Source organism: Balearica regulorum, chromosome 7 (assembly GCF_011004875.1).
Source record: "Balearica regulorum gibbericeps isolate bBalReg1 chromosome 7, bBalReg1.pri, whole genome shotgun sequence".
Lineage (NCBI taxonomy): Eukaryota > Metazoa > Chordata > Aves > Gruiformes > Gruidae > Balearica > Balearica regulorum.
Genome location: NC_046190.1, coordinates 23,225,694 through 23,251,122, shown reverse-complemented (window position 1 = coordinate 23,251,122; position 25,429 = coordinate 23,225,694). Strand labels below are relative to the sequence as shown.

Here is a 25,429-nt window from a genome sequence, read left to right as displayed (position 1 = left end):
TTGAGGAAACTGATTTCTGCCCTGGATGTCATCTTTCCCCTTGAGCACTACCTGGAGAGAACAGTACATTGCAGTATTTCACTTTGAGATTCTTAACACTTCGCTGGAAAGACCTATTTTTCCACCTGAAGGCTGTCCATCTGTTTGGTCAAAGTCCACTGCTACTCTCAATGTGTTGCTGCCTTTGCTTAGTCTACCTTGTCTTTCCTTTGAAATTGAAGTACTAGTAGTGCTGGAGTACTTCTGTTTGCTTGTTTTCCTGCAAAATCTGTTTCTTACCTGTGGTTTTTATTCTATGTGGATGTGTGTGTTGTTTCAAATGTTACTGAAATCAAGGTATAATGAAATAGAGTTTAATGAAACAAAGGGATTTGTGAACGGCATATGCTTTGGGAGTTGATTGCTACTGAATTCTGTTTTAAGGAAGGAAAGGGGTGTGAAGATTGACAGGAGAACTCATAACACGGTGGCTGTTACAGGAGAGGAAGATTTTTTCTGTTCAGCACTGAAAGTCTGCAAGGTCAGGAAAAACATAGCAGCAGGATTTTAGGATTTAAAAAGTTGTCAGTCATTAAGTCTTATGTTGCTGAATACTACTGACTACTTCTGAAAGCTTCTAGGAACTCTTTAGTCAATGTTGGGCTGGAATTTGCAAGCCAAAGTAGAAGACTTCTATTTGCTTGGGTCGGTGCTATTAAGGGAATAGAGATGAGATTATTTTCTTGTGAATAAGATGCCATAGGAAAAAGGGCCTTGAAATCTCATTGCCATAGCTGATGGCTGTAAAATACAGAGTTTTGCAATGAAAATGTTTATTTATAACTGAAGATTGAATCAAATATGGAATTCATCTTGAAACTCCCCTTTGGAGAGCCAAGGTGAAGATTTGGAAAGGGAATAACTGGCAGCAGGAGGCTGGCTGAGCGTTCGCTAGAATCAAACCAGAACCTTCCATTTCACCATATGGTTGACAGCTGCCCTGTTCCTATTTGTCATGATTTTTCTGTTACACAGGATTGATTGGTGATGTTTAACCGCTTTTGAGCGCTTGCATAACATTTGAAGCTGCTGTGTTTTCCCTGTTTATCTGAACTCCACAAGTTCCATATGGAATGGGGTGAAAAGCTGGTTTCACCCCACCCTTTCTCCTTGTGAAATGCCCAGCACCAAGCCTAGGGGTAGGTAGGCTGTTTTTTAAATACAGGCTTGGGAGAATAAACTTAGATTTCGTGTACAAAGTGATACAAAAGTTTAGGATTAGCAGTTTGGAAATCTAGATGTGTTAAGAATTGGGCTTTTATTATCATGTACAGCTGTCTTAAAGAACTGGGCAACTCTGAAGGGGAGATCTGAAGGGAGTGCAGATTGTTTTGTAATGGTTTGAATTTGCTTCAGGCTGGGCAGACCTTCTTAATTTTATATAAATTCCTTCCCTCTTCAACTGTCAGAGAAAAGTTGTTGAGATAACAGATCCTTCAGGCTGTGTAACAGAAAGGGGAGCAGCTGCTTCTGGAAGCGTTTCCGAAGTAGGACACAAAGCTGTGGGCTCATCTGCCTCCATTCCCTGTAACCTCCACAGAAAATGCATGCTCTGAAAGTACCATGATGCATGAGATCAGTGGTTATTAATACCGTGTTTTTGATATGAGTAAAAGTTTTATCTGGGGAGTGAAGTGTGTTTTGGCAATAAGCCCCACACTAAGTAAATAACGTGGCCTTTGCATCCCTAGTTTTGACCTCATCTCTCTTTGTTTGTCTTTGAACAGAAGCCCTTTATTACTTGATTATCCCACACTGTGCTCTTACAAACTGCAGTCTCTAAGAAGAGATGCTTTCGTCCAGAAACTTCTAAATTAGCTTGTAGGTTAAGTTATTTTCAATCTGAAAATGCTGTAAAGTTGGCTTTTGATATTTAGAGCTGTGTGTTTGGCTTTTATATTTTACTGTAATTTGCCTTTGGTTATCATGCTGTATTACAGCTCATTACTGGATGGATTTTAATAGCTTTTCTGATTATTTGAGAGCCAACTGGATACTTTGAGTCCTCTTAACTGCTTTATGAAAGTCTGGACACAGCTACCCTACTCTCTCTCTGTAGTTCTATGGGAGAAGTGACATACTCTTCCACTATTTTGAACAAAAATGTACGTGGTCCTAGGTTCACACAGAAGACGAGTGTTTATCAGCTGATGTTCTTCTTTCAGGGAGGGTTGCAGAAATGACTGCTAAGACTTTGTAATCCCAGAGAAGCACCTGCAGGCAGTTGGGAAGAGCTTGAATAGATAGAAATTTCCAGCCCTCCACCATCACTGAACCTTCTGCAGTTCAAAGCCAATGTCTTTCTGCTGGGATTTTTTTGTGGGTATTTTTTTTTGTGTTTTTTTTTTTTTTTTTAAAACTGTGAGAGATGATCTTTAAATAGATGTGGCTGACTGTCAGGCTTAAAATCAAATGATTCAGATTAGGTAAGTGTTTGCAAGATTTCATTACACTGTTTTAAGAGACTATCCACTATAGTTTTATAAAACCCACAAGCATTTTGGATGAAGAAGCTGGAGAACTGCTTGCTGTAAAGAATATCTTCATGCAGTATAAAGCTATACTTGACCCCGGCAGCATGCAGAGTCTTGCTTTGGGGTGTTTCGCAGAACACAGTCTCTCCATGCCCCTTGTTGATCTAAGCAGTTAACAGGAACATCAAGTGGATTTGGTTTTGGTTTTCCTGGGTTATTTGTTGGTTTGAAAAGTTGGTATAAGAATATATTCTTTCTTCATAAAAAAAATTTGTTCAGTTTTCTCCCTCCAATCACTGCAGAAGCAGTAAGCTGTCTACTAGTTCAGAAATGCCAACATTGCCACTTCAGGGAGCTGCATTCCCAAGAGGCAGTTTGGCCCATCAGTATCCTGCCTACAGTTTCTTCTAGTGGTTGGCAGGCTGTACAAATACAGTGGTAGTGACCGCAGTTACTGCAGTTTTAGTCAAGGATGTGTGTTATCCTAATTTGCTCACTGTTCTGTCCAGTCCCTTCAGTTTTGGTTGCCATTATCTTGCAGTGGTCTCTCAGAAGTGGCCTTAATTTGTATTTGCTGGGAATCCTGTAGTGTTTGTCACAGGTTTGCTGTACTCTTACTCTCTAAAAAAGTATATCTGTGGTTTTGGGGAGACTTGTTTTCGATCTTCACTCCAAGATAATTTTGATGGTCTTTACTAGCAACTTTTAGCCTCACATTTGGATAATTACTTTTGCATCAGATAAGCGGAAACATTTTCTTGGTGTCTGAAAGACCATTTATCATACCCTTATGCAAACTCTTGAGTATATTTTCTAACATGGTTCTGGAGAGTTAGCCTAAGGTCTGTGATACTCACAGCTTTGTTGTAACTTTACAACACTTCACAGACTAGTAATTGTGCAATAGCAGAATGAAAAATAAGGGAGACCAGTATGAGTCTGTCATGGGAATCAGTGGCGCTGTCAGGTGCTGTCAGTTCCTGGTTCCACCCAGTAGGCACAAGTAGCACAGAGCTAGGTAATTAAGTTGTTCCTTTAAGAGGAAGACTGACAAATGGGTGTAAGCTTGACAGCAAAAGCATCGCAGGTTTTCCCCCCACCCCCCTTTCTCCCAGCATAGCAATCAAGACTGAGAAAATGCATGCATAAAGCAGAAGGTTTTTTTTTTCTTTTCCCCCCTCTATTGTCCCATTTGCACTATCAGAAAAATCTTGGAGATAGAAATGAATGGAAATAATTGCACTTTTTTGTAGTTACACTGTATCGTCTAGGTGCGCAAAGAGATCTGTCCAGTATTTCTGGCTAGCTAAGAATCTCAAAAAGAGGAGACATCTCGAAGAGGAGGAAGTCATCCCCTTGAGGTTGTGCAGCAGCTGACTTCTGTCAGAGATGTTTACCTTCAGGATCACTGTCCTGTTCACTGTTTTCTTCATCCAGTTTAATGGGAACTTTTTTTGTCCCTCTATTTCATCACCTTCAAGATTGAATTCAGACTGACTTGCAAAGCTGGCTATCCTTTGGGATGTCTAAACTGTAAATGAAGGTCTTAATATTGATAGCTCTGCAATTAAATATAATTTAATCCATGCAGAAATTAGAAAATGTTTTCATCATTTCAACTACGTGGAGAAAGTACATTCTCTAGCTTTGAAAACTTTTTTTCCTCTAGCTGAGAACAGCCATGGGATCAGCCAAGGGGATCATACCTGTGCTTACTCACCAAGAGAGCCAACCTGCAGGGAGCCATCTAAGTGAAAACTTTGACCAAAATCCATTGTCTTGGACAATTTCTTTGAAAAATATTTAAATAAGGGATTTAAAAGCCATTTCTCATCTGTTTAGGCTTTCGGAGCTGTTGTGGCACGTGTAAGGACAACTTGCCCTCAACACCATTAATCTCCTACAGCCCAAAAAGTATCTTGGGGGTGGGAGGTCTCTTTTCTAAATACACACACATTTGTACATTGAAGCATTTACTTTGTTCTGTGTTTTGATAGTTTCTTTGGAAATAGAAGTAATGAAAAATAAATTCTGGACCTCTTATTTAACAGTGTGATAAATACTTAATTGGTGGTTTCAGCCATACCTAGTGCTAAATGGAAGCATCTCCTTTCCAAAATGGATTGTTTTAATTCAGCCATATGCCTGGAACAGTTCATCAAGCAATAGCCTAAAATGTCCAGAGAGACGTGAGACTGCAGTAAGAGAGGAGTGTTAAAATTTTTCCCCCTTAAAATGAACAGCGATAGTGGGACCTCACCAAAGAATGAGAACAAAGGATGCACCTTGAGATGTTACGTTTCTACGTGATTGATTTAGCAAGCGAATATGAGAATGAACATGGACTTGAAATTCTTTGTGGTACATGTCTTGTAGAGTGCTGTGCTGTCCCAAGGACAGATTCAGGTTTCTTCAGGCCAGAAGTAAGTGCTGAACCATAGCCAGCTTTGCTCTGGGGTTGCATCGCTGGAGATGCGGTGGGAGTGGTGCCACATGCCCTTCTCTTGTGTGTTGAGCCTGTCTGTGCACCTGGGAGCCCTCCTGCCTTCCCAAAGAAAGCTGTTGCCAGACAGTATGAATTCAAGGGAAGATCTAGAATGTTGGATTTCCTTTTTTCATTCTATACTCTTTTTATGGTTTTTAATAAATTATTTCCTCTTCAACATTTGTATAACATTATTATAAGGCTGTGCAAATTTTCAGGATTATAGTTAGCTTTTTTAATCATGCTGGCTACGTTAATTTTGTGCCTTGTTCCAGTGAATAGTGTTCTTAATACGATAAACAAAATTCAAGTATCTTAAAAGTTTTTAGGCTTTCTGCCTCAGTTCATTACGTCTCTAAGATAATGTTTTGAGTAATGAACCAAGAGCATCATTTATGCTTTTGCATCTGACACTCCTCCTGTTTTGGTCATATTTCTGTATTAGTAAAGTTTCCAGCAATGAGAATTCTGTCTCTTTTCTCTAAGAATAGTTTTCTTAGGTCTGATAATACTGTTTTCTTTTACTTTGGACTCAGTTTTCTGGAGTTGTGCCAAGATGCCACTGGGACATACAGTAGATACAGCTTTTGAATCTGTCTTCTGGGTGGTTTTTTTTTTTAATGGGGTTTTGTTAGTTTTTTCATTGTTTTCTGTTTTGTGTGTGATTTTTGTTTTATTTTGTTTTTTTTAATACAAGAGTTATATGGAGTTGCAGTTGTTATCACCTAACAGTAAAATGCTACAGAAGGCTGGGAAACTCCATCAGCAATTCAATTGTAGGTGTTTTCCTTGTACTGTTAAAAAGCTGTTGGCTTGTATATGTTCTTAATAAGGGAGCAGCCTTTGTCAAAAACTTCTTTAATCAGAAACAATATAGGAAAATGTTTTCTTCTCACTTAACTATGTAAATCTCTGACACTCATGGCATATATCATCAAAGTGTTACTGTGATTTCATTTAAGAAAGTAAATTTTGTCAATTCTTTAGTTCTGTGGTTGGGACCGCTTACAAGCTAACACAGTATCTGGGAGAAGTAGCATGTTTGGAGAACGCCTACATCTGCTGATAGGCTTGCGCAGCAGTAGCCTTCCTCTTCCCTTATAGAGCACTGCTGTTTTCTTGGCAACTGTATGTGAGGAGTTTAAAGTATGGGAGACTTAGCTTTTTTTCTACTGATGGTTCATCAGTGATGGTGGAAACAAAGCAGGATATTTTAATAATGATGGTTGGGTTTTACAGAAATTCTTTTTTCCTGCTTGCTTTTTGTTACCCTTTTTATGGTAGAGTAGAAGCTAAGCGGGTCTGTAAATAATCCATACAAATAGTGCCTTACATATATTTCAGATTAATTAGGATTCCATTTCGTAGCTATTACATAACGGTGGTGAGTTTTTCAAGGTTGGCAAGGCATGAAGGTGCCATTTATCACTCGAGATCTGGTTTTGTCATAACTCAGTGGTTACCAGCATAGTGTTTTCTGCTGGTTCTTAGCTCTGCGAAGGCCATATAGCCAAATGAGCAAACTGAACTCACTGCTGTGAGTGATCATAGCGAACCTGTGGGAAGAAGTCAGTTCAACTAAGCCTGTGCAATTGCAGTGTAGGTAGTAAGCTTGCATGGTTACTGTGAGAGTCCTGGCCAGCTTGCAGTAGTCTTGCTGCAATGGCAGGCGAACTACAAAGCCTCTAATCTGATTCTGGTTCCAGGACAATAAAAAACAATAGAAAAAATGTATTCACTGTTTCATAACTGAAACAGCTTGGCCCAACAATGCTTAGTTTTATAGCCCATTTTCAGTGCAGAATCTTGTTTTAAACTTGAAGTCCACTGGATAGGTACTGCTCCCAGCTGACCACTTTGGGCATGTTTTGGATTGTATTTTTCATCTCGTAGGTGCTGTGGAAGGGAGAAGACAGAGTGCTTGGCTCAGGGGTTTTTGTGAGTTAGCACAGAGCCTGCTTGCCTCAGCTCATTCCGTGCAGTGTTCTGCTCCGTCTCTGCGGCACAGGCTTAGCCACTGCACCTATTGCAAGTGGAGTTGGTTTACAGTGATCCTTAAATTGTTGCTTCAAACTGAATTACCTCACACAGTATGATTGGCTCATGGTTCATCAAGGGATTGAGCAAAGAAAGGGGGCTGAGGCTGAAATTGCTTTGAAATTAATCCTGTATACATTCAGTGCTCAGGAATGTTGCACGACGGGCATGGTAATGGTCTGTGTCTGCAGGCTTGCAAGCACATCTGAAAATTTTGCATGGCACGCTGGCAACCGAGAAGAATATTCATCTGTATGTAGATATTTGCTTGCCTTACAGCAATGCTGAGACTTCATTAATATTTGTAGAATGAGTTTAATAGAAGTACAAACAAAATACTACTAGAAGGGAATGGGTTAGTCTGCTGTAACAATTTCACAGATGTTGAGGAAGTTCTTTCCATGAAGAATTTATAATTATGTGGAAGGCAAAAAATGTGCCTTCACAGATACCCAGGATGTCTTTGTAAAGAATTATTCTCTTAGTTAATTTTTGCTGATGCACAAACTATACATGGGTCTACTTTTTTAGTGACTTTGTGCTGGAATGACTACTTCAGTACATGTGGAATAGAGTCATCTTCCTTATACCAGCCATAATAGGTACATTCAGTTGTTACTATGTGTATCAAAAATGGGATAATCCTAAATGTCATTGGGAATGTCCCTGGAAAATACTATGCAATTGTCTGTAAAGTAAATACAGGTGGGCTACCCTTGTGAGAACTTTAAAAAAAAGTTTTGCCATGAATCTTGTAATTCCTGTTTCTAGGAATTTCTTAGATCAAATTCTTTTTTACATTTCTTGTGAGATGAGGGGGAAAAAGTAAACTTATGGTAAGAGCAGTTTCTATTGAGTGGTTCTTCCAGCTTCTTCAGATGCATCAGTGTCTTTTGGAAGACATTATATATCCCATGCACCTGGATTAAGTAACGTTTTTAGAGATACACGTAGTTTCTGATTAAGAAAACTTGGAGACTGTTTTGTTCTGGAGAGAGCTGTGGGCTACTGAGTTGGGAAGAGCCTTGTGCCTTTGTCTTCTCAGCCTTCCCAGTTCAGTGCAAAATCCCAGTTCTAGCGTGGACAACGTGCTAGCATGTATTCACAGGATCACAAATCCTTGTACTAGTGTTTGAATGACTAAGAGATCTTAAATAAATTTAACACTTCAAGATTGTAAAGAATGTGTGTGAAAACTGCCATGGAGTTTCACATGAATGTTATGTTTTATTTTTTTAATCTAACTTCCTTCTTCACCCAATATACGCCAGCCCTCCTACATACTTTTCTTGCTATTCTCTGTTCTTTTCCATGTTATTTTATTTTTTGGGTGGAGGAAGGTTTATATTTTTTGCTTTGTTTTAGAAGATTCAGTGTATTGTGGGAGGTGAGGCAACAGTGATCTTGGCAGAACACCACAAAACCAAGAGAGTAATTAAATGACGCAAGCCTTTGATTATTTTTCTCTCTCAAGCTTTCTGGCACAGCTGGGCATTCCGATTGCAAAAGGAGGATCAGGAGAAGAAACTTCTAAAGATCGCATGCAGAATTAGGAGAACTGTATCGGAGACTTTTTGCTACTTTAAAGTTCTTCGCTCTCAAGACCTGGAGTTGCATCTTTTTTCCCTGTGAGGATAATGTCTCTTTCATCACCCAAGACAGACGTAACTGAAAGGGAGCTGCCAAGGTTTTATTTTGGTTTTGGTTTCTCTGCTCCCTTACTAATTGGATTTTTCCCGTCTTCTGCAGGAGGATTATAAAAGGATTAGAGAAGCTGGGGTTTTGGGGTGTGGGAGGTAGCTATTGTTTTTCCCCACTCAATTCTGGGACCTCCTTGATTTGCTACTTGTTCTCTGAAGTCACTGCCTGTTTGGAAAAGGGAGAAGCAGCATAGCAGATGAACTTGCACGACTATGGATTCCTTCCCTTTGCAAACTTTGTATGTGGCTGCTTGTAAAAGAGGTTTTTGCATACATAAGCATCAGTGGAATAATAGCATCCTGGACTGGATTTGAAAGCAGCAAACTGCTTGTGTCCTGATGAAAGGATAAATTCTGTTTAAACTATAATTTAAAGAAGATTGGATGTTGTTCCAGTTTTGAATTTTGGTGAAAGAAAGGAAGGGTCTGATCAAGTCAAATACTCTTTCAGCTTAAACCTGTGTATCCTACACCTGAGTCTGGAAGATGTCTTGGAAAAGAAATTACTTTTCTGTGGGTCGGGGGAATGTACAGGGCATGTTTACTCCACGAAATACAACCTCAATAGCACCCAGTAAAGGTCTCAGCAATGAACCAGGACAGAACAGTTGCTTCCTGAATAGTGCACTACAGGTAAGAGCACAGAATAAAAAAACGTTTCTGTCTTTGTCCTCTATCTATTGCAGTATTTTCTTAGACTCTATTGTGCAACAAATATAGCCAGGCTTGACTACATAATTGTTTGTGGTCGAAGTAGAATAAAGCTACACTTGGAATTGCAGATTAGTTGAGTATAGAACAGGTGTTTTTTTTTTAATTTTCAGGTTCTCCTGGTGAAATCAGCAGCATTCACGTGGTAATCACTTAGTGTACTTCAATCTCTTGTTTGTGTAAACTTGTAATATGTCAACCAAAGTTGAAAATCTATGTAGAAAATTTATTTTGAAATACTAGAATATTGCGTAGCTTGCAGTATGTCTACTCCTTAAAAGTAAATTTAACTTTGTTGTTGAACCAGTCAAGTTCAAGGTTTTATATTAGCTATACAAGATCCTTTTTATGTAGGTCAGCTTTGTTTCCAACTGCTGATTTGTAACTTAGTTTAGATGATTGAGTCTTTTACCTTTTGATTTAGAAGAAAAACCTTTTCCTGTGTCAAAATTTAGTGCAGTGGTATGGATGCTATAGTGGTATTGTCACCATTTAGATGTTTTGAATGTCTGACATTTGAGATTCAGCCCTTCTGGCCGCAGGGTTTAAAACCCTTTCTCCACATCAGTTTTCGTTCCTTCATATGACTCGTCTGTGCAGGACAAACTGTTTACTGTGGCTTATTTTTTCCATGGGCATGATTAGGTTCTCAACTAACTTCAGGCTTCAAGATACCCCCCTGATGCAAATAATACAAATAGAAACACCAGTGACCCTCAATAGGCTTAATACACTGTGAAATACAGGACTAGTACAAAGAGAAGTTATAATAAAAAAATGGTGTTTCCAGTGATGTACTGTAGTAATTGCTTCTGTTAAGTTGTAAGGTGTAATCACCGGCTGCCCCCTACTACTGAGGTACTGAACCTAGGTCAGAACTAGGTAGAGCCTAATACCAGCTGTATGCCATACATGAAGATGAAAGCATATGACCTGGCCTTTAGTCTTCTACATAAACCATTTTCTCCTAAAGCTCAAGAGAGATAGGATACCAAAAATATTTACAGCAAAAACAACCCAAACAACAAACATGTTAATCATGTGATAAAATATATGCTTCTGGAATTTTAATCTTAATTTTTTTAACATTCAGTGTTAGTCTGAGAGGCTCTTGAATGTTTGTTGCTCCTTACTCTTAAGTATTTCTATAAACATTCAAGATAAACTCCAAAGGCAATTACATCGAAAAGTTGGACTCATTCCTAAATGTATTATTTTTTGTCCTTTTGTGAAGTCTGCAGTAGTTCTTCAGCAATGTTGTGTGTAATCAGATGGCTCCAAGGCTTATGTTCCCTCCCAGGACTTTTAAGTATAGGGAGAGTTTGAGTATAAATATAGCCATGAAAATTCTGAAGCTTTGGGAAACTTTACAGATGAAATATTCAACAAACATGTTTTAACTACACCATAGCACGTAAATGTTACCTAAAATTATATGTTAACAAATTGTTCCAGCTGGAAGCACTTCTTGAAAACAGCACAACTTTTTTCAGGGTGTGAAATTTTTTCTAGCCAGTTGCTCTGTACACATTAAATGGAAATAAGAAGTTTGGTCCCTCTGCATATGCTAACGAAGCATTTAGCCCATCTGATGCCAGCCTGGACCTTGCTGCTCTGTCTGGAACCTGGCAGGACACAGTTTAGGTCAGGGCTTCTTTCAGTGCAAGCTTCTGCCTCCTGAAAGGCTGGTGAGGCTGAGACTTACGAGAAAGTCCAGTTATTGTTAGTTGAAGCTGAAATAGCCAGCACTGATCAGATTTATATATAAAGAGGTGACTGTGAAACATCTCAGAGATCGATATTATTGCTATTTTACAGATATGAATTTAGGTAATTGCCCAAGATTGCACAGATTAGTGGCGAAACTTAAGGATGAAACTTGGTGCTGTTACAGCAAATGTTGCCTCTTGCTGTTGCTAACAGAACATACACAAACCTGCTTGCTTTTATATGCTGTGACCATAGCTGGTCACATACTTGGTATTACCACCATACCTGTCCTGAGAGAACAGTATAACTACCCACATGGGTTAGAGTTAGAAATCTGCCGGTAATCATGGCATGCAAATAAACTTACTAATGATAATATTGGGCATAACGGCTCTTAGTAATGTATCATTTTGACTTGCAAGAAGCTGTTAATGTATATGCTGTTGGTGCTCCATTTTTTTTACAGTGTTTGTGCCTCCTGCTGGGAACAAGGAGGCTGTTGGGAGGTGAAGGAGTGCTGAGGTATGGTCCCGGCGGTCGGTGGACTGTCCTTGGCAGCTCTGCCCAGCCTCCCCGTACGGCTGCACAGTGACCGGCCCTGGTGCCAGCGTGATGGTGCAGTCAGGGCAAGTGCTGTTTAAGCTGGCACTGCCACACAGACAAAGAAGCAAGTTCTTTAATCTAAAAGCATATGACAAGAAATCCAGAGGTATATCCTACTGTAAATTAATGTTTGTGAATGCTACGGTTGAGGAAGAAAGATGAAAATATCAACTTGCAGTTAGATGAAAGGAATCCTGTTTTAAAAGTGATGTTCACTGACATTAGTTTATTTCTGGGGTTATTTAGCATGTGCAATTTTAATGAGAACTTCATGCAGTATTTTATTTTATATATTCATAAAATGGCTGTGCCCTTCTTTATGTTTCAGGTTCTCTGGCACCTGGACATTTTTCGCCGCAGTTTCCGGCAAATCACAACACACAAATGTATGGGCGATTCTTGCATCTTCTGTGCCCTTAAGGTAAAAGTTAGAAATAAATTAAAAACAATTTTTAAAAAAATTGAACAGAAATCTTTCTGATATTTGATTAATATGTGTAATCAAACTTGCACTGGAAATTTGTGAGAGCAAAGGTAAATCTGATAGATATGGGCCCAAGGCACTCATAGTGCTGTATTTAAAATATGTTTAAGCCAGTAAGTTGTGAAAATACTGTAGCTAAAGTTTTAGATGCAAGGACTCTTATCAGTGAAGTGCAGATCATTGTGAGTCTCCGTGTTGTTTGAAAGATGAGTTCAACCAGTAAAACATCGGTTTGCTTTATTTTTTCTAATTTATCATTTGCTTTATAAATATCATATTGTATACAGTTAGTATGCTCTTCAGAAGTTACCCTTCCTTCAGAGCCAGTTTAAATGTCATCATGGAGAAGGCCATTTAGCTTTCAGTCTTTCTGTTCAAAACTGTGGATTATGTAAGACTAAAAGGTGTTTTCTACTGTAAATATTGATGTCTGCGTTAAATGGCTCAGCTCTTTGTGGTCTCTGTTTTAAAAAACATCAATTCTGTTTGTAGATGCAGATATAGTAACTGACTGCCATAGATGCTGCCTGGACAGTAAGATCTAGATGCTAGCTCTGATTCCGATTACTGTTAAGTACTTGAGTAAATTGTGCAATCCTACATCTCCATTTGTCTATACCTGTTAATTTTTAGCGCTTCTGGGTTTTTGTGCCCTCCTTTCTAAGTTTTGCTACTTCAAACCCATGACTCCCTCTAAATTTCGGGAGAAATGGACATGATGCAAACACAATGAAAATACCAGCTTTAATCTTCCTGAGCAGTAATTTTTCTTTCTGAAATTGAGACTGAGACGTTTTCTTTGATCATAAATGGGTTGTAAATCCAACTAAATATATAAATTAATTGTGGGAGAATTTATTGTCATGAATTCTACAGGCAACATGTCTTATAAATACAGCAAAATAGAGAGTGCAGGGTTTAAATTGGGATCATCTGAAGTTCACAGGCAATATTTATAGTATAATAGCTATCTTGCTACTGTTAAGTGACTTTACAGGTGCTCTGGTAGAGACAGGCTTGAAATGAGTTATCTAGTGAGTTTTTGGACTGGTACTGAGGGGTTTTTCATTGCAAAAGAACAGCAAAGAGGAGACTACTAAGGCATGAAAGAAGATAAGTAATTTCCTTCTGAAGGGAAATTTGTCTCAAGACGTATCTGTTGAAATGATGAGACAAGATGATATTTACAGCAGTCTCATCGGGGAGGATATAACAGTGGGTTAGGACCAAGATAGCACATCCAAAGTACAGCTATCCAGACAGAGAAAAGATGGACTATTAAATATATCCCCTTCTCTATAGGGAAGTGACAAGACAGCATGATTTGGTTTGAGTTCATTAAGTTTTGTGGGATAAATAATTTGAAGCTAATTCTTGGGTCATGCCCTCGTGTATTGCCAAGTGATTGTTTGCATTCTTTGGTAGCTGAGGACAGAAATAAAAGGATTTAGGGAGTTGTTATGAGTGTAAGCTTTTGCTGTTTTGGGATTTAACCTAATAGCAAGATGTGGCAAGGAAATATCAGGAGATCAGACAGGTTCTGCCATTTGAATGAAAGTAGACTGGACTTTGAGGCAGAGTTGAGAGGTTTTAATATAAAGATAATAGTTAAAAGTCTTTTTCTGAATGACAGTACTGAAAAAGAGGGGGGGGGTGGGTGGGAAGGTGTTATAGGAACAAGGAGAGGATGAATCTTTGTGGAACTGGTATTGAAAGATGAATTCTGGTCAAAGATGCATCTGCGTTAGCAGTACCCATATGAGAGGGGAAAGCACTACAGTAAGACTGGAAGATGACAGGATCTCTGGAATGTATGTATTAAAAGCAGACATTGGGTTGAGGAGTGTTTCGTTTTATTGATAAAACCCTTGCTTTTGATGTCTTGCTGAAGTGTTCAGTATGCTATTATAAACTTGGAAGTGACAGGTAGAGTGGCAGAATTCACAAATTGTATGCCTGCAGCCATATGCTTAACTTTTTAAATTAAGCAGCCTTTGGAAAAAAAAAAAAAATTGCTGCTCTCTCTTCTTGCTCCCAGATATCTGCAAGGATTTTTTGGTTTGTTTCCTATCTGAAGTTCTTACCAATGCCACGCTTAATCAGGTGTTACAACCCTTATTTTCCAAGAAAGCCATAACATTGCACCAGTCCTCTAGTACTTTTGCACATTTTAGAAAACTTGCGCCTGCTTGTGTGCAGAATTCCTATAGCTCACAAAACTCAATGTACAATGAAAAACTCTGAAGAAATGTGTAAACAAATAAAGAATTATCTGGGCAAGTATTTCTGAAGAGGGGCAGTAACCAATACTTGACAAAGTAAATAAATGAATTCCACTTGGCTTTAATCCAAACCAAAATGTTAGTATTTTCTCTATCTGTGCTTCATGGGAAATTTCAGTGTGTTCTACCCAAGCCTATTCCAGAACCTTCAGAAAGTTTATAGACATCAATTATAAAACTATACAAGAGAAAAAATACATAAAAGTTTGTTAGATGTTATAGAACTGTTTTGCTTCTGGTTCCCTTACTTTCATAAAGCAACTCACAATTTTTTTGTTTTTCTCTGGGTGATATCATGACAAGTTTCCACTTTATTAACTTGTGTAAAATGTTGATGTGTGTACATAAATATTTGAAAAAAAAATCCCCCATTTTATGTTGTTGTCAAAGGTGAGTAATAAAGGACGTCATTTAACTCTAAGTGAAATTGGGGATGCAAACCTCCCTTCAACCCCCCCAAAAACCCCAAACACCAGAAACAGGTTTTTCTGCTTGCATGCAACTGAAAAGTTAGGGATACTAAATGATAAAAGTGTCTACAAGGGATAGATAGCCTCAAACCATGGAGATGGTCCCATTCATCTTCATAAACTCATTAAGCGGGCAGTGGGGGCGGGGGGGGGGGGAAGGCTGTTTAAGGTATTTACTTGTTCTCTGCTGCCCTCTGGATCAGTGTTCTCAAACTGCTCTTTTTTTTGTCCTGTAAAAGTCTGACTATCTGGCACATCCTATATGTAAACTTGTATAAGACAAATGGGTAATGTGCTTAATGTGCATCTAATACAGCAAGCATCACCGAGAGCATGTTTCGTGTCCCAGTACAGCAGGATCAGCCCTTCCTTTCCGTGCTCATCTCTTCCCCTGCACAGGCCCTCCTGTCTGCTCTGGAAGCCTTTAACTGTTGTCCTGCCGGGGTAATGCCAGCTTAGCCTCCAGGTCTTTGACATCCTCTTTCTCTTGCATCTTGCCTTAGGCTTTGCTAAGATGAGGGAGAAGATGTGGCTGGATCCAGTGGGAACACAAGAATTTGGAGCTCTATACCATGCGAAAATCTCCCATTAGGGTCTGGGGGAGAGGTAATTAGCCTTGCATGCTGTCAGGTGGATCTGCCCAAAATACCTGTCCAGACCAAGCAGGCTGGAGGCAGGACACGTTTGGTCTCCAAAGCATGCTGGCATGTTCAGATTCCAGCCTGGCCTGGGACAGGGGCAATACTTGGGGGGGGAAGAGTCTACGTCCTGTCCCCCTCCACGCGGGTTCCCTCCACAGGATACCTCATACCTGCTGTGTTGCGCAGAGAGGGTTCGCGCTCTTCCCCTGCTTTGACGTGTTGCTCTAAAGGCGACATTCTCTTCCCATTGACTTGAGAGGAAGATCGTCTTCACTAAGCTAAATTTAGCCCTTTCGAATAACACCAAAGAAGTTGTATTTTTTCCACACTTTCTTGGCTTGCTGCAACTGTTCCTAGGGATTCTGATGTCATGCACAATATTTACTGTAAATGCTCAGCTAGGTCTATAAATATTATTTGTTATTTTAAATTACTTTTTATAAGATGAGGGATCACGGGATGGTGATGTCATAGCTGATCTCAAATCACATTTTATTTTTGTACCACATTGAAGACATCATTGCACAAATTCTTGAAGTGATTTTAAAACTTACCATGCTATCTGGCTATGTTTACGTGGCTACAAAATGAACCTTAAAATCATTCCAGACATACGTTTATTGGTTATTTTGAAGGAACCTTGCATCAACAGCTATAAAAAGACAAGGGATAACTGCAGACTCTGTGCTGGAATCCCAAACGCTGTTCCTTAAGATGTGGCATTATTTAAGTGGGGTTTTTTCAGTACACAAGCTGTCCTTACTGCTGTGTGGTTTGCCTGCCGTAACACTGGAACAGCTTTTTGATTTATTGTTAATGTTGAAGTCTACTGTGTTCTGGTTTATTTTCCTTTTTCTAGAGCATGACTTTGCTTTGGTGTTTGTTTATCACAGCTGGAAGAGTGCAGGAAGGGGGAAATCCGTCCACTGTACTGAGCATGCCACAGAGAGTTTGTTCTCCTTCCAGGGATTGTACTGGGAGCTCCATAGTGCCAGGATATAGGACAGAGCGGTTTTTGTAGTTCACAAAGAAGAATGCTCTATTGATTGATAAATTCCAGTAGGGCTGGTCTTTTCTGTAACTTAGTCATGTGCAACAAAAGCAGGAAGAATGTGAATTTTCTGTGTAGAAATGATGTTTTCTAAGACAAAAACTGAGAACAATAGGGTATTAGAGTGTTTTAAAGAAGTGGAATGACTATAGTTTGTGGTTCTGATAAGCCACTTGATTGAAGTGGAGGGATTTCTTAAGAAAAGTTCATTATATGGTTGAGACAGTAATAAGTTGGTTGCAAAGATTTCATCCTCTTGTTTTGTGCTTTTTTCCAAATCAGGATAGTATTTCAGGGTAAAACAGTAGTAAAAATACATAAAGTAATTACTTCTATTGTTTAAACTTTTTTTTTCAGTTGGCACTTGCGGTTAACTGCCTGACAAATAAACTAGCAGCAAGCACAGTTTCCTGAGTTGTTAAACTGGTAATTGAAGCTTCCAAATAACATCTGCCTCTTTTGATCTTGATCAAGCAGTTAACAAATTGTCACCTAGTTCACATGGACACTCTGTTATTTGGGTTTCTTTTCTTGACATCCTTCTAAAAAAACCTGAGAGAAGTATATTTTTATTTGATTTTGGTAGTAGCCAGGGGTGCCTGACTTTACAGTCTATATTGGGGACCTTATGTTAATGTTCAGGGCACAGTGTGAGTAAAAATGGAAGAGAGACTGTAAGAGAGGAATAATGGAAATATAGGTTGATTGTTACCAGAGTTGGAGGTTTGGAAAGAGATCCAAAGACATGAAACCAAATAGAGCTAGAATTATTTGCACTCTTGAAGGCAAACATAAAATGAGGAAATGTGGGGAAGAAATGTGAGCTGGTGGAAATACTGTGGGTGGAGACTGATGTGGTTGCATGGGAGAAGAGTAATTTTAGCAGCCAGAATTTTTATTGACACAGGTTGTTGTACTGAGTAAGAGGTTGCATTAGGAGAAGTGTGTGATGTTCTGGATGAGAGATAAGGTACTGTAGAGTCCAATGAATGCAATGGAGTAAGAAGGGCATGCTATTGAAATGAGAGGAAGTTTGAAAACAAACAAAAGTCACAATTGAGTGACAGCAAGAATAACATTGATATGTTGAGCAGTGAGAGAAGGATGAGGATTGGCCACGTTAGTATTCGTAGCTTTTGCTAAAAGGCAGAAACTGTTAATGTAGGGAATGCTAAAGTGTTTGGGGGAGTATGTTTTGTTCTTTGAAAGAAATACCACACTGCCAGAGCTGCAGCAATATCCTCATCCAGAAGGAACTTCTGCACAATGCTGGAAGAGGAATAATTAGTTCTCAGCTGCCAAGGACAGAACTCAAATTTACAGTGCATGGACAGTGATCTGATTCAGTAGCTATTGCCTGTTGTCTTCAGCTATCAATTTATTCTTATGCCAGTCGGCTTTTACATGCTTGATTAAAAAGTTGTATGTGCATGTGTATCAAGTCTGGGGTTTGTTTCATCAGTATGGTTAGATACACAGTGCAGATGTCAATTTACCCCAAATAAATTGAATACTTCTTTCCTAGGAAGAAAATGGATTCCAAACACTGTTAGAGATAATTTGGAGCAAATCTTGTAAACTATGGGGGCATTCACTGATATTTCAGGTTCCAAATCTTAAAATTTAAAAGAACTCTAAAATGTCTATCACATGAATTACCTCAAAGAATAATTGCTATTTTTATTCTCTAATCAAATGAAGAACAACTTGTTTTATGATCAAGCATGTGAATTTTAGCATTCTGAAATAGAAAGCCAGGTTTTAACTTGAATAGTTGTATGATAAAGGTTCCTTGTCTCAAACATTAGGTTGTTTTCCTTTGAAGCTTTAGAAAGTTTATGTTGATCCCCACACTTCCCAAACTGGAGGAGATTATTTTGGGAGACTGCTGGCTCTGCAAGCCTTTGTTCTGACATGTGTCGGAAGCCCAGACCTCTTCTAGAAAGGACACGAAGCTTCCAGTTACAAAATTAGGAAAAAGCCTTCTGAATGGTAGTAAGTCAAGTGAGGCCCTACAATAGATTGCCTGGGATGGTTAGGGAATTTCCAGATCTGGATGCCTCTGAAAGCAAGCTGGTGAAAGATCAGCTATGTAATTGTTGAGACTAGATGCAACTAGATGGACTCCGGCAATTTATTCTTCTGAAAGAATGCTAGCGCTTCCTAATTCTGCTGTCTCTGCTACTCTTTCCAGACCTTTGAAGATCTGTAGGGAAGGGGATATGGAGGGAGATGGGCTTCTTTTTATATAGACCTCAGGAATGCAGTGTAACCAGAAGGCATACTTCCTGTCTGAAAAATCCCTTGCTCATGCTGTTCTCTGTCGTGGCTTGTAGACTTACCAACATGCCAAGAATAGGTCATTAATGTAGAAATCAAAGTACTGCTGCTAGTTCAATATTAGTAATTGCCCAGATTTTATGTTAAGCTAATAATGTTTTGGGGTTGGTTTTTTTTTGTTCTGCATCCTTTATTTTATTTACTGAAAATTTGTAAAATAGCAGAGACTTCCCTTGTTCTTGAAGCTTTTAGCAGTGTCTTCATATTTTTGCTGCCGTTAGAGATAAGCTCATTTGTGTTGGAATGTAGACACCGAGAGAGATCATCGGTGTGGTGAATACACTAATGGGGTTCTCACTATTTTCAAATTCAAGTGAAGAAGTTTTTGAAAGAGAACAAAGTTTGAATGTTTCATATATAAAGTTCTTAGTAAGTTACAGAAGCACTTGGAGAAAAGGTGTCATGAAAACTTCTGGGGCAGAATCACTAGGGCTTTCTTGGTCTGCACCCAGCTGGCTTTCAGACCTGTATATGGAACAAGTATGTTAGTGATTAACAGTATCACTTAAGGGGAAGACCTGAAATTAAGGAGAGATATCTGACTTAGATAACTTAAAGTGATGAAACTGCAGGAAATGCCACACCTGCCATTCTAAGGCTGAGAGACAAGAAAGACCTGTTCTGAAGGTAAGCAAAGAACCTGCCTTGAAAAATAAGGAAAAGGGGAAACAACCCAACACACACCCTCCAAAAAAAACCCACCCAAAAAACCAAAACCCCCACCCCAAAAACCCCAAACAAAACCTAACCAAAACCAAATCCTCCCCTGTGCTCAAAATGCTTTTGACTCCATTTGATGTGCTTTTCGGACTTCCTACAAGCACTGTATTCCAATGTGCTCTAAACTGCACTGTGCAATGACATGATAAGATTTGATCTTTATTAGATTAAAATGCACAATTACTTACTGGTTTTAAGACTTTTTTTTTCCCCCCCCTTGTAATCTAAATAAGACTAAACCATTGTGTGCTATGTCATTAGAAATTATTAGGATGCATTCTTCTATATAATATTAGGATCTCTTACTCCTTGATTTTCCATATTAGAATTCTTCACAGAATTATTTGATGTTACTGAATTATTTCTGTTCTGTGGTTATGGTAATAGATTTCCATTTTCTGCTGTTTATATTTAATGGAAGTTCTTTGGTTTTAATTGTGAAGGCTGTAATTATTTTGTGATGCAAAAAAATTGAAAATGCAGGATCTTGGGAAAAGCAGTTGCTTATAATGATCAGGATCATTTTTTCCTTACTGGATCTCTTTGTTAACTAGTAGGTATGTTATGGGTAGAAGTCTACTATTTCTTTAAAAATGGAAATTTAAAATAGGAGTTTGGGGTTACTTGCTTCTGCTTTTGCCTAGTTTGCAGACTGCATTGATTCTCTCCTCCCTATCAAGAGTACAGAGCCATTTCAGAGCTCTCATTGAAGTAAACTGGGTTCTGTCCATCAGTTCCCCCAGTGAGGTTGCATGCCAGTTGCTAGGCAAGTGCCTCAGTTTCCAGATCTATGAAGTGAGATTGATGATAACCAGAATAAACACATTTCTAAAGCACAGTCATGAATATTTGCAAGTGTTCTTAAATTATTTAATGTAAAGAGCTGAAGCAGGATAGAATTATGTTTCAGTGCTTTTTTTGCTTTTGAGATCCACTGAAATGAGAAAATTTACTAATGAAACATGAAACTTGCTCTGTTATCAGTGACAGAAATGAGAATCAAGGTTAAGTACAGAGACTTTGTCATTCTTTCCATTTTTAGGTATGTATATATAAAAGGTAACTGAGGAGAGGTATTGTCTGTACTTCATGAAGTGTGAGACTTACTACCTCACAGCCTTCTCTCACCACTTTCCTCATTATCTGATACTCTAATAAAGGCAATATTAGAAGAGCTATGGGCTTCAGCACAGTGGGCCCTCACCCACGAATGAGCACCATAAGGACCAGCAAAATAAAAATAGCAATAGGGAGAGATGGGCATTTTACATCTGTATTAGATATGTCAACACTATAAATTGTACCATTCCTGTGGCCAGAAATGGCAAGACACGGAGGTTGGTTTGCTGGCTGTGCAGTCACAGCTGTGTTCTGCGTTCCTTCAGCTTCCTCAAAGCAGCTGAGATTATACAGTTTGGCAAACTTTCTCCTGGCTTACCTGCTTGTTTCCTGATAAGAAACAAATAAGAATAGCTGAAGAAGAGAAAGATTCAGATCATTTATTTCCAATTAATGGAGATCCTAAGTATGCTGGGGAGAAGCTTTCTGTAATTAAGGGAGAAAGTGATATGTGAGTCGACATCACTACAGATTCTCAGTAGATTTGAAAGAAAACCAAACTGGCGAACCGTTTGGAGGCTGGCTTCCTCCTTGTTTGACTAAATTTAGGTAGAAAAGCAAAGTGGTGCACAATTGAAGATGATCCTTTTTTTCTCTTGCAGTAAGAACGGAGCTTTTCTGCAATCTTTAGGGTAATGGAGAGGAAAGTTTTATAGGAAAGGACAAGCAGAATTTTGAGATTGACACCGATGAAGATGGTTGCTTGTCATATGAAATGAGGTAGAAAGTGGAGCACAGTGGTGATGGAGATGGAATAGTCTTGCAGAAAATAGGGGTTAGAAGTTTTTACTTAAACTGAGGATCTTGCATACAGAATTATGTTCCTGTTTTTGTAGAAGGGCACAATGAAAGTTAAATAACTGTTCAGAAGATTGTTTGGATGTCTCACAGAATAAAAGTGGTTTTTTAATCAGTTGGGAAAATGTACTGAACTTCCATGCATATAACCCACACTGTAAATGATAATTTGTCTTTACAGAACTACTTGTCCTTGCAAATAATTACTCAGATAACCTGTGAGATACAGTTATGAAAACGCAGGTTTATAGTAACAAGTGAACAGCTGGCCATACATAGGAACCACTGTTTGTGTTGTGCCTTTTCCCTTCTGCATGCTGACCCAAAAATAGTCTTAATTCTGACCCACTTCTTGGACTTAAAGGAAGGTAAATTCTTTAAAGAGTGCAAGCAGCAGGTTGCGGCTGTTTAAGGGCTAAGACATTTGGAAAGAGTTGCTTGAAAGAGAAAAGAAAGCAGCATGTGTAAGAAGAAACCTACTGAGTTGGGAGCAAAAAAGTGAACTGGAGAGGGAGAAATAGGAATCAACAGTGAAGAAGTTTTGGTGTCCATTGTACTTGTTTCAGGAATCAAATTTGGAGGAAGATCCAAGGGGGATTGACACTGAGGGAAGTTTACTCCAAAGCTCCCCACCCTCCCTTGGATATGTGAAGGGAAAGGAAGGAATACACAAAGGTGGATATGATTTCAAAGGAGGAACTTTTAGGATTTTCTCTTGTACACTACAAATATCTGTGTGTTACTTGGTCAAAGTGAGTTAAAGGTTTGTTGTTTGTTTTCATATAAGAGTAATGTTTTGAAAATACAGTAACTTAACTATGTTTTTGTCTTATTACTAGGGTATCTTCAACCAGTTTCAATGTAGCAGTGAGAAGGTCTTGCCTTCTGATGCCCTGCGCACTGCTCTTGCAAAGACATTTCAGGATGAACAGCGCTTCCAGCTGGGCATTATGGATGATGCTGCTGAATGTTTTGTGAGTATAGCTGAAAGGTGGTTTGACAGGCCAGGATGCGAACCCCTGCTATGCAATCTTCTCCCCTCCCCAGTTCCAACAGACCTTGCATGTGTGGGCTGGAGAAGTCCACAGAGAGATACCCAAGCTTGAACTGATCCAATGGGAAACCAGTATTTGATTTGAGAGTTATTGCTAATGATTTTGAAATGGAAATGTCAATGTTATCCATTTTTACAGTTAGTTTTGCGTATGTACTGCTTGCAGTCTCAAGTGCGTCTTGGATAGGAACTGTAGAAAAAATGGCACTACAGAATGAACCAGAGTTCTAGTTTTAAGGATAACCTGAAAAGGGTGAAAGGACATTTTGTTTGCCAGTTATTCTGAAATTGTGTTTTCACAAACTCTAGCTAGGGGAAAGTAAAAATAAATCAAACACAACTCAACACAGTTGTTTATGTTAGTAAGTTGATGTAAACAACAGTAAAATGCATCATCTCCAAATATTTCTGTTGCTGTATTTGTAAACCATCTGACAGTTTTTGTTTATGCTGGTTATCTCACCAGTGTGGTTGGGAGATGGCTTTTACACAAATCTTGCATCCCTAGGTTTACCCACCTGCTTCCTTTTTCTAAACTCTTTCTTGACATCCATTATGTTAACATTTTTTTTTTCTTACCCACATACCTTCTTTTTCCTTCTTCAGGCTCTTAAATTTCTTTAACTTAATTAGGAGGTATTTTTGTCTTGCTGACTTGTTGGCTGCTCCCCTTTTTGCAATGGTATCCATAGGGTGGCCCAAGTGTGTTTTTTACGCTACTTGGTGAAAGCTCTGGGCAGACCTTATAGCAGCTTTCTGGTACCTAAAGGAGCCTACAAAAAAGCTGGAGAGGGACTGTTTACAAGGGCATGGAGTGACAGTACAAGGGGTAACGGCCTTAAGCTGAAGGAGGGTAGATTTAGATTAGATATTAGGAAGAAATTCTTTACTGTGAGGGTGGTGAGGCACTGAAACAGGTTGCCCAGAGCAGTTGTGGATGCCCCATCCCTGGAAGTGTTCAAGACCAGGCTGGATGGGGCTTTGGGCAACGTGGTCTAGTGGAGGGTGTCCCTGCCCATGGCAGCGGGGTTGGAACTAGATGATCTTTAAGGTCCCTTCTGACCCAAACCATTCTGTGATTCTATGTTAATTCTTAACCAAAGTATAAACATACTGAATTAACTACTGCAAGGTAAAACTTCTCTCAGGTAAAGCACCTATCAGAGTGAAGTCTTTTCTATGTATTAAATCTTTCATTTCCTGTACCTACCTAGTTTGACACTTGCACTGTGAGAGATCATAGAAATGGGATAAATGCATATAGCTATTGTAGTTCTTCTCTTAAACTAAGTGGACTGATAGTGGGCCTGTGATAACCTGAGGTATTCTGTGTTTGTAGAATACTAATATAGCAAAACAGTAGTTTAATGAGCTCACTTAAAATGGAAGTATAGCATACTAATAAAGACTCAAAGTGAAATAAATTGCATCAGCCTACACAGGAGCCACTGTGAACACAGTTATGGCAAATTGTCTTATGCAGCCCAGCATTTGAACAGAGTTCTCTATGTAGAACAACATGGCAACTTTTGATTTAGTTTCTTCCTTGAGAAAACTAATCTAAATAGCCCATCTAATACTGCTGTGGGACTCCCCACAAGCAGGTTTGTTAGGTTAACTGTACTGGCACAAGGACTGTTAAAATGGGTACAAGTTCCCTTTTGAGTTTAAACTCTAAGGCAGAGATAATTCCATAGCTTTTCACTTAGTTAACCTTTTCAGCCCTAGAGGCAGAGATTTAATTTAAATGGAGAAGAGCTTAGATTCTAAAGTTCAAGGGAAAATGTACAAGGTCAGAGCTATTTTGCCTAATAATTAATCTTGACTTGCTTATTGCAGGCCTATAAGAGCTATTTTGCCTAATAATCTTGACTTGCTTGTTGCAGGCCTATAAACCATCCAGGCAGCTCATAGTGATAGTGAAAAAGTGTGCTGCTGGACAAAGTGTCAGTAGACTGCTGGCACCCCCAGGTTTATGTTGGCAACAGTGGGAGGAGAGGACATCTTAGGACAAGAACTCCTGGGAACTTGAAAACAAATAGGGTTGTCTGAAATAATATCTAGAAAATGTTCAGTGCTTTTGTTTCATGCAAAATTTGGTCTGCCTCTTCATTTATTAATTCTCCTCCCTTTTTGACAGAATGTAGATTATTTGCCATATTTCAAAGCACTTGTGGAATGTAAAAATTGATTCGGGTTACTTTTGTGTTGATGAGGAGATGTTAGTGGCAACCCAATGATTTTAAACCTGCAGAGCTGCTCTGCCTATTAGATTTGGTCAAATCTGTTGATGCTTGGGAATTGGACAGAATAATCAGTGACAGAATCTTCAGCTGTGCTAGTAAATAAAATGAATGGTTACCTGACATAGCATTTCAAATCTTTCATATCAAAGAAATGCCAACTTCTTTGTTTTCTAAGCAACTTTCAAAAATTTACAGGGGCCTTCTGTAAGTAACACTTATAATATTATTGCATCTGTTATGCTTTTGTGATTTATATTTTAACTTTTGTCTATATTTGAAGTGATATAATGCTTTTTTTTGTGTTTTCTCTCTTTGGTTAGGAAAACCTGTTAATGCGAATTCACTTCCACATTGCAGATGAGACAAAGGAAGATATTTGCACTGCATCACATTGTGTTTCCCATCAGAAGTTTGCAATGACTTTGTTTGAACAGGTGAGGTAATGAGACATGCTTTATACAAATC

The 25,429-nt window shown here is 38.8% G+C and overlaps 1 protein-coding gene across 1 annotated transcript in view; it reads left to right on the top strand.

The window, feature by feature from the left end:
• Positions 1–25,429, top strand: part of USP54 (ubiquitin specific peptidase 54) — an 80,855-nt gene that overhangs the window by 17,498 nt on the left and 37,928 nt on the right. The window contains 4 exon segments of the mRNA XM_075758499.1: positions 8,510–9,368; positions 12,088–12,180; positions 22,504–22,638; positions 25,285–25,398. Of these exon segments, the coding sequence (XP_075614614.1) occupies positions 9,222–9,368; positions 12,088–12,180; positions 22,504–22,638; positions 25,285–25,398 (489 nt within the window). The 5' untranslated portion in view covers positions 8,510–9,221.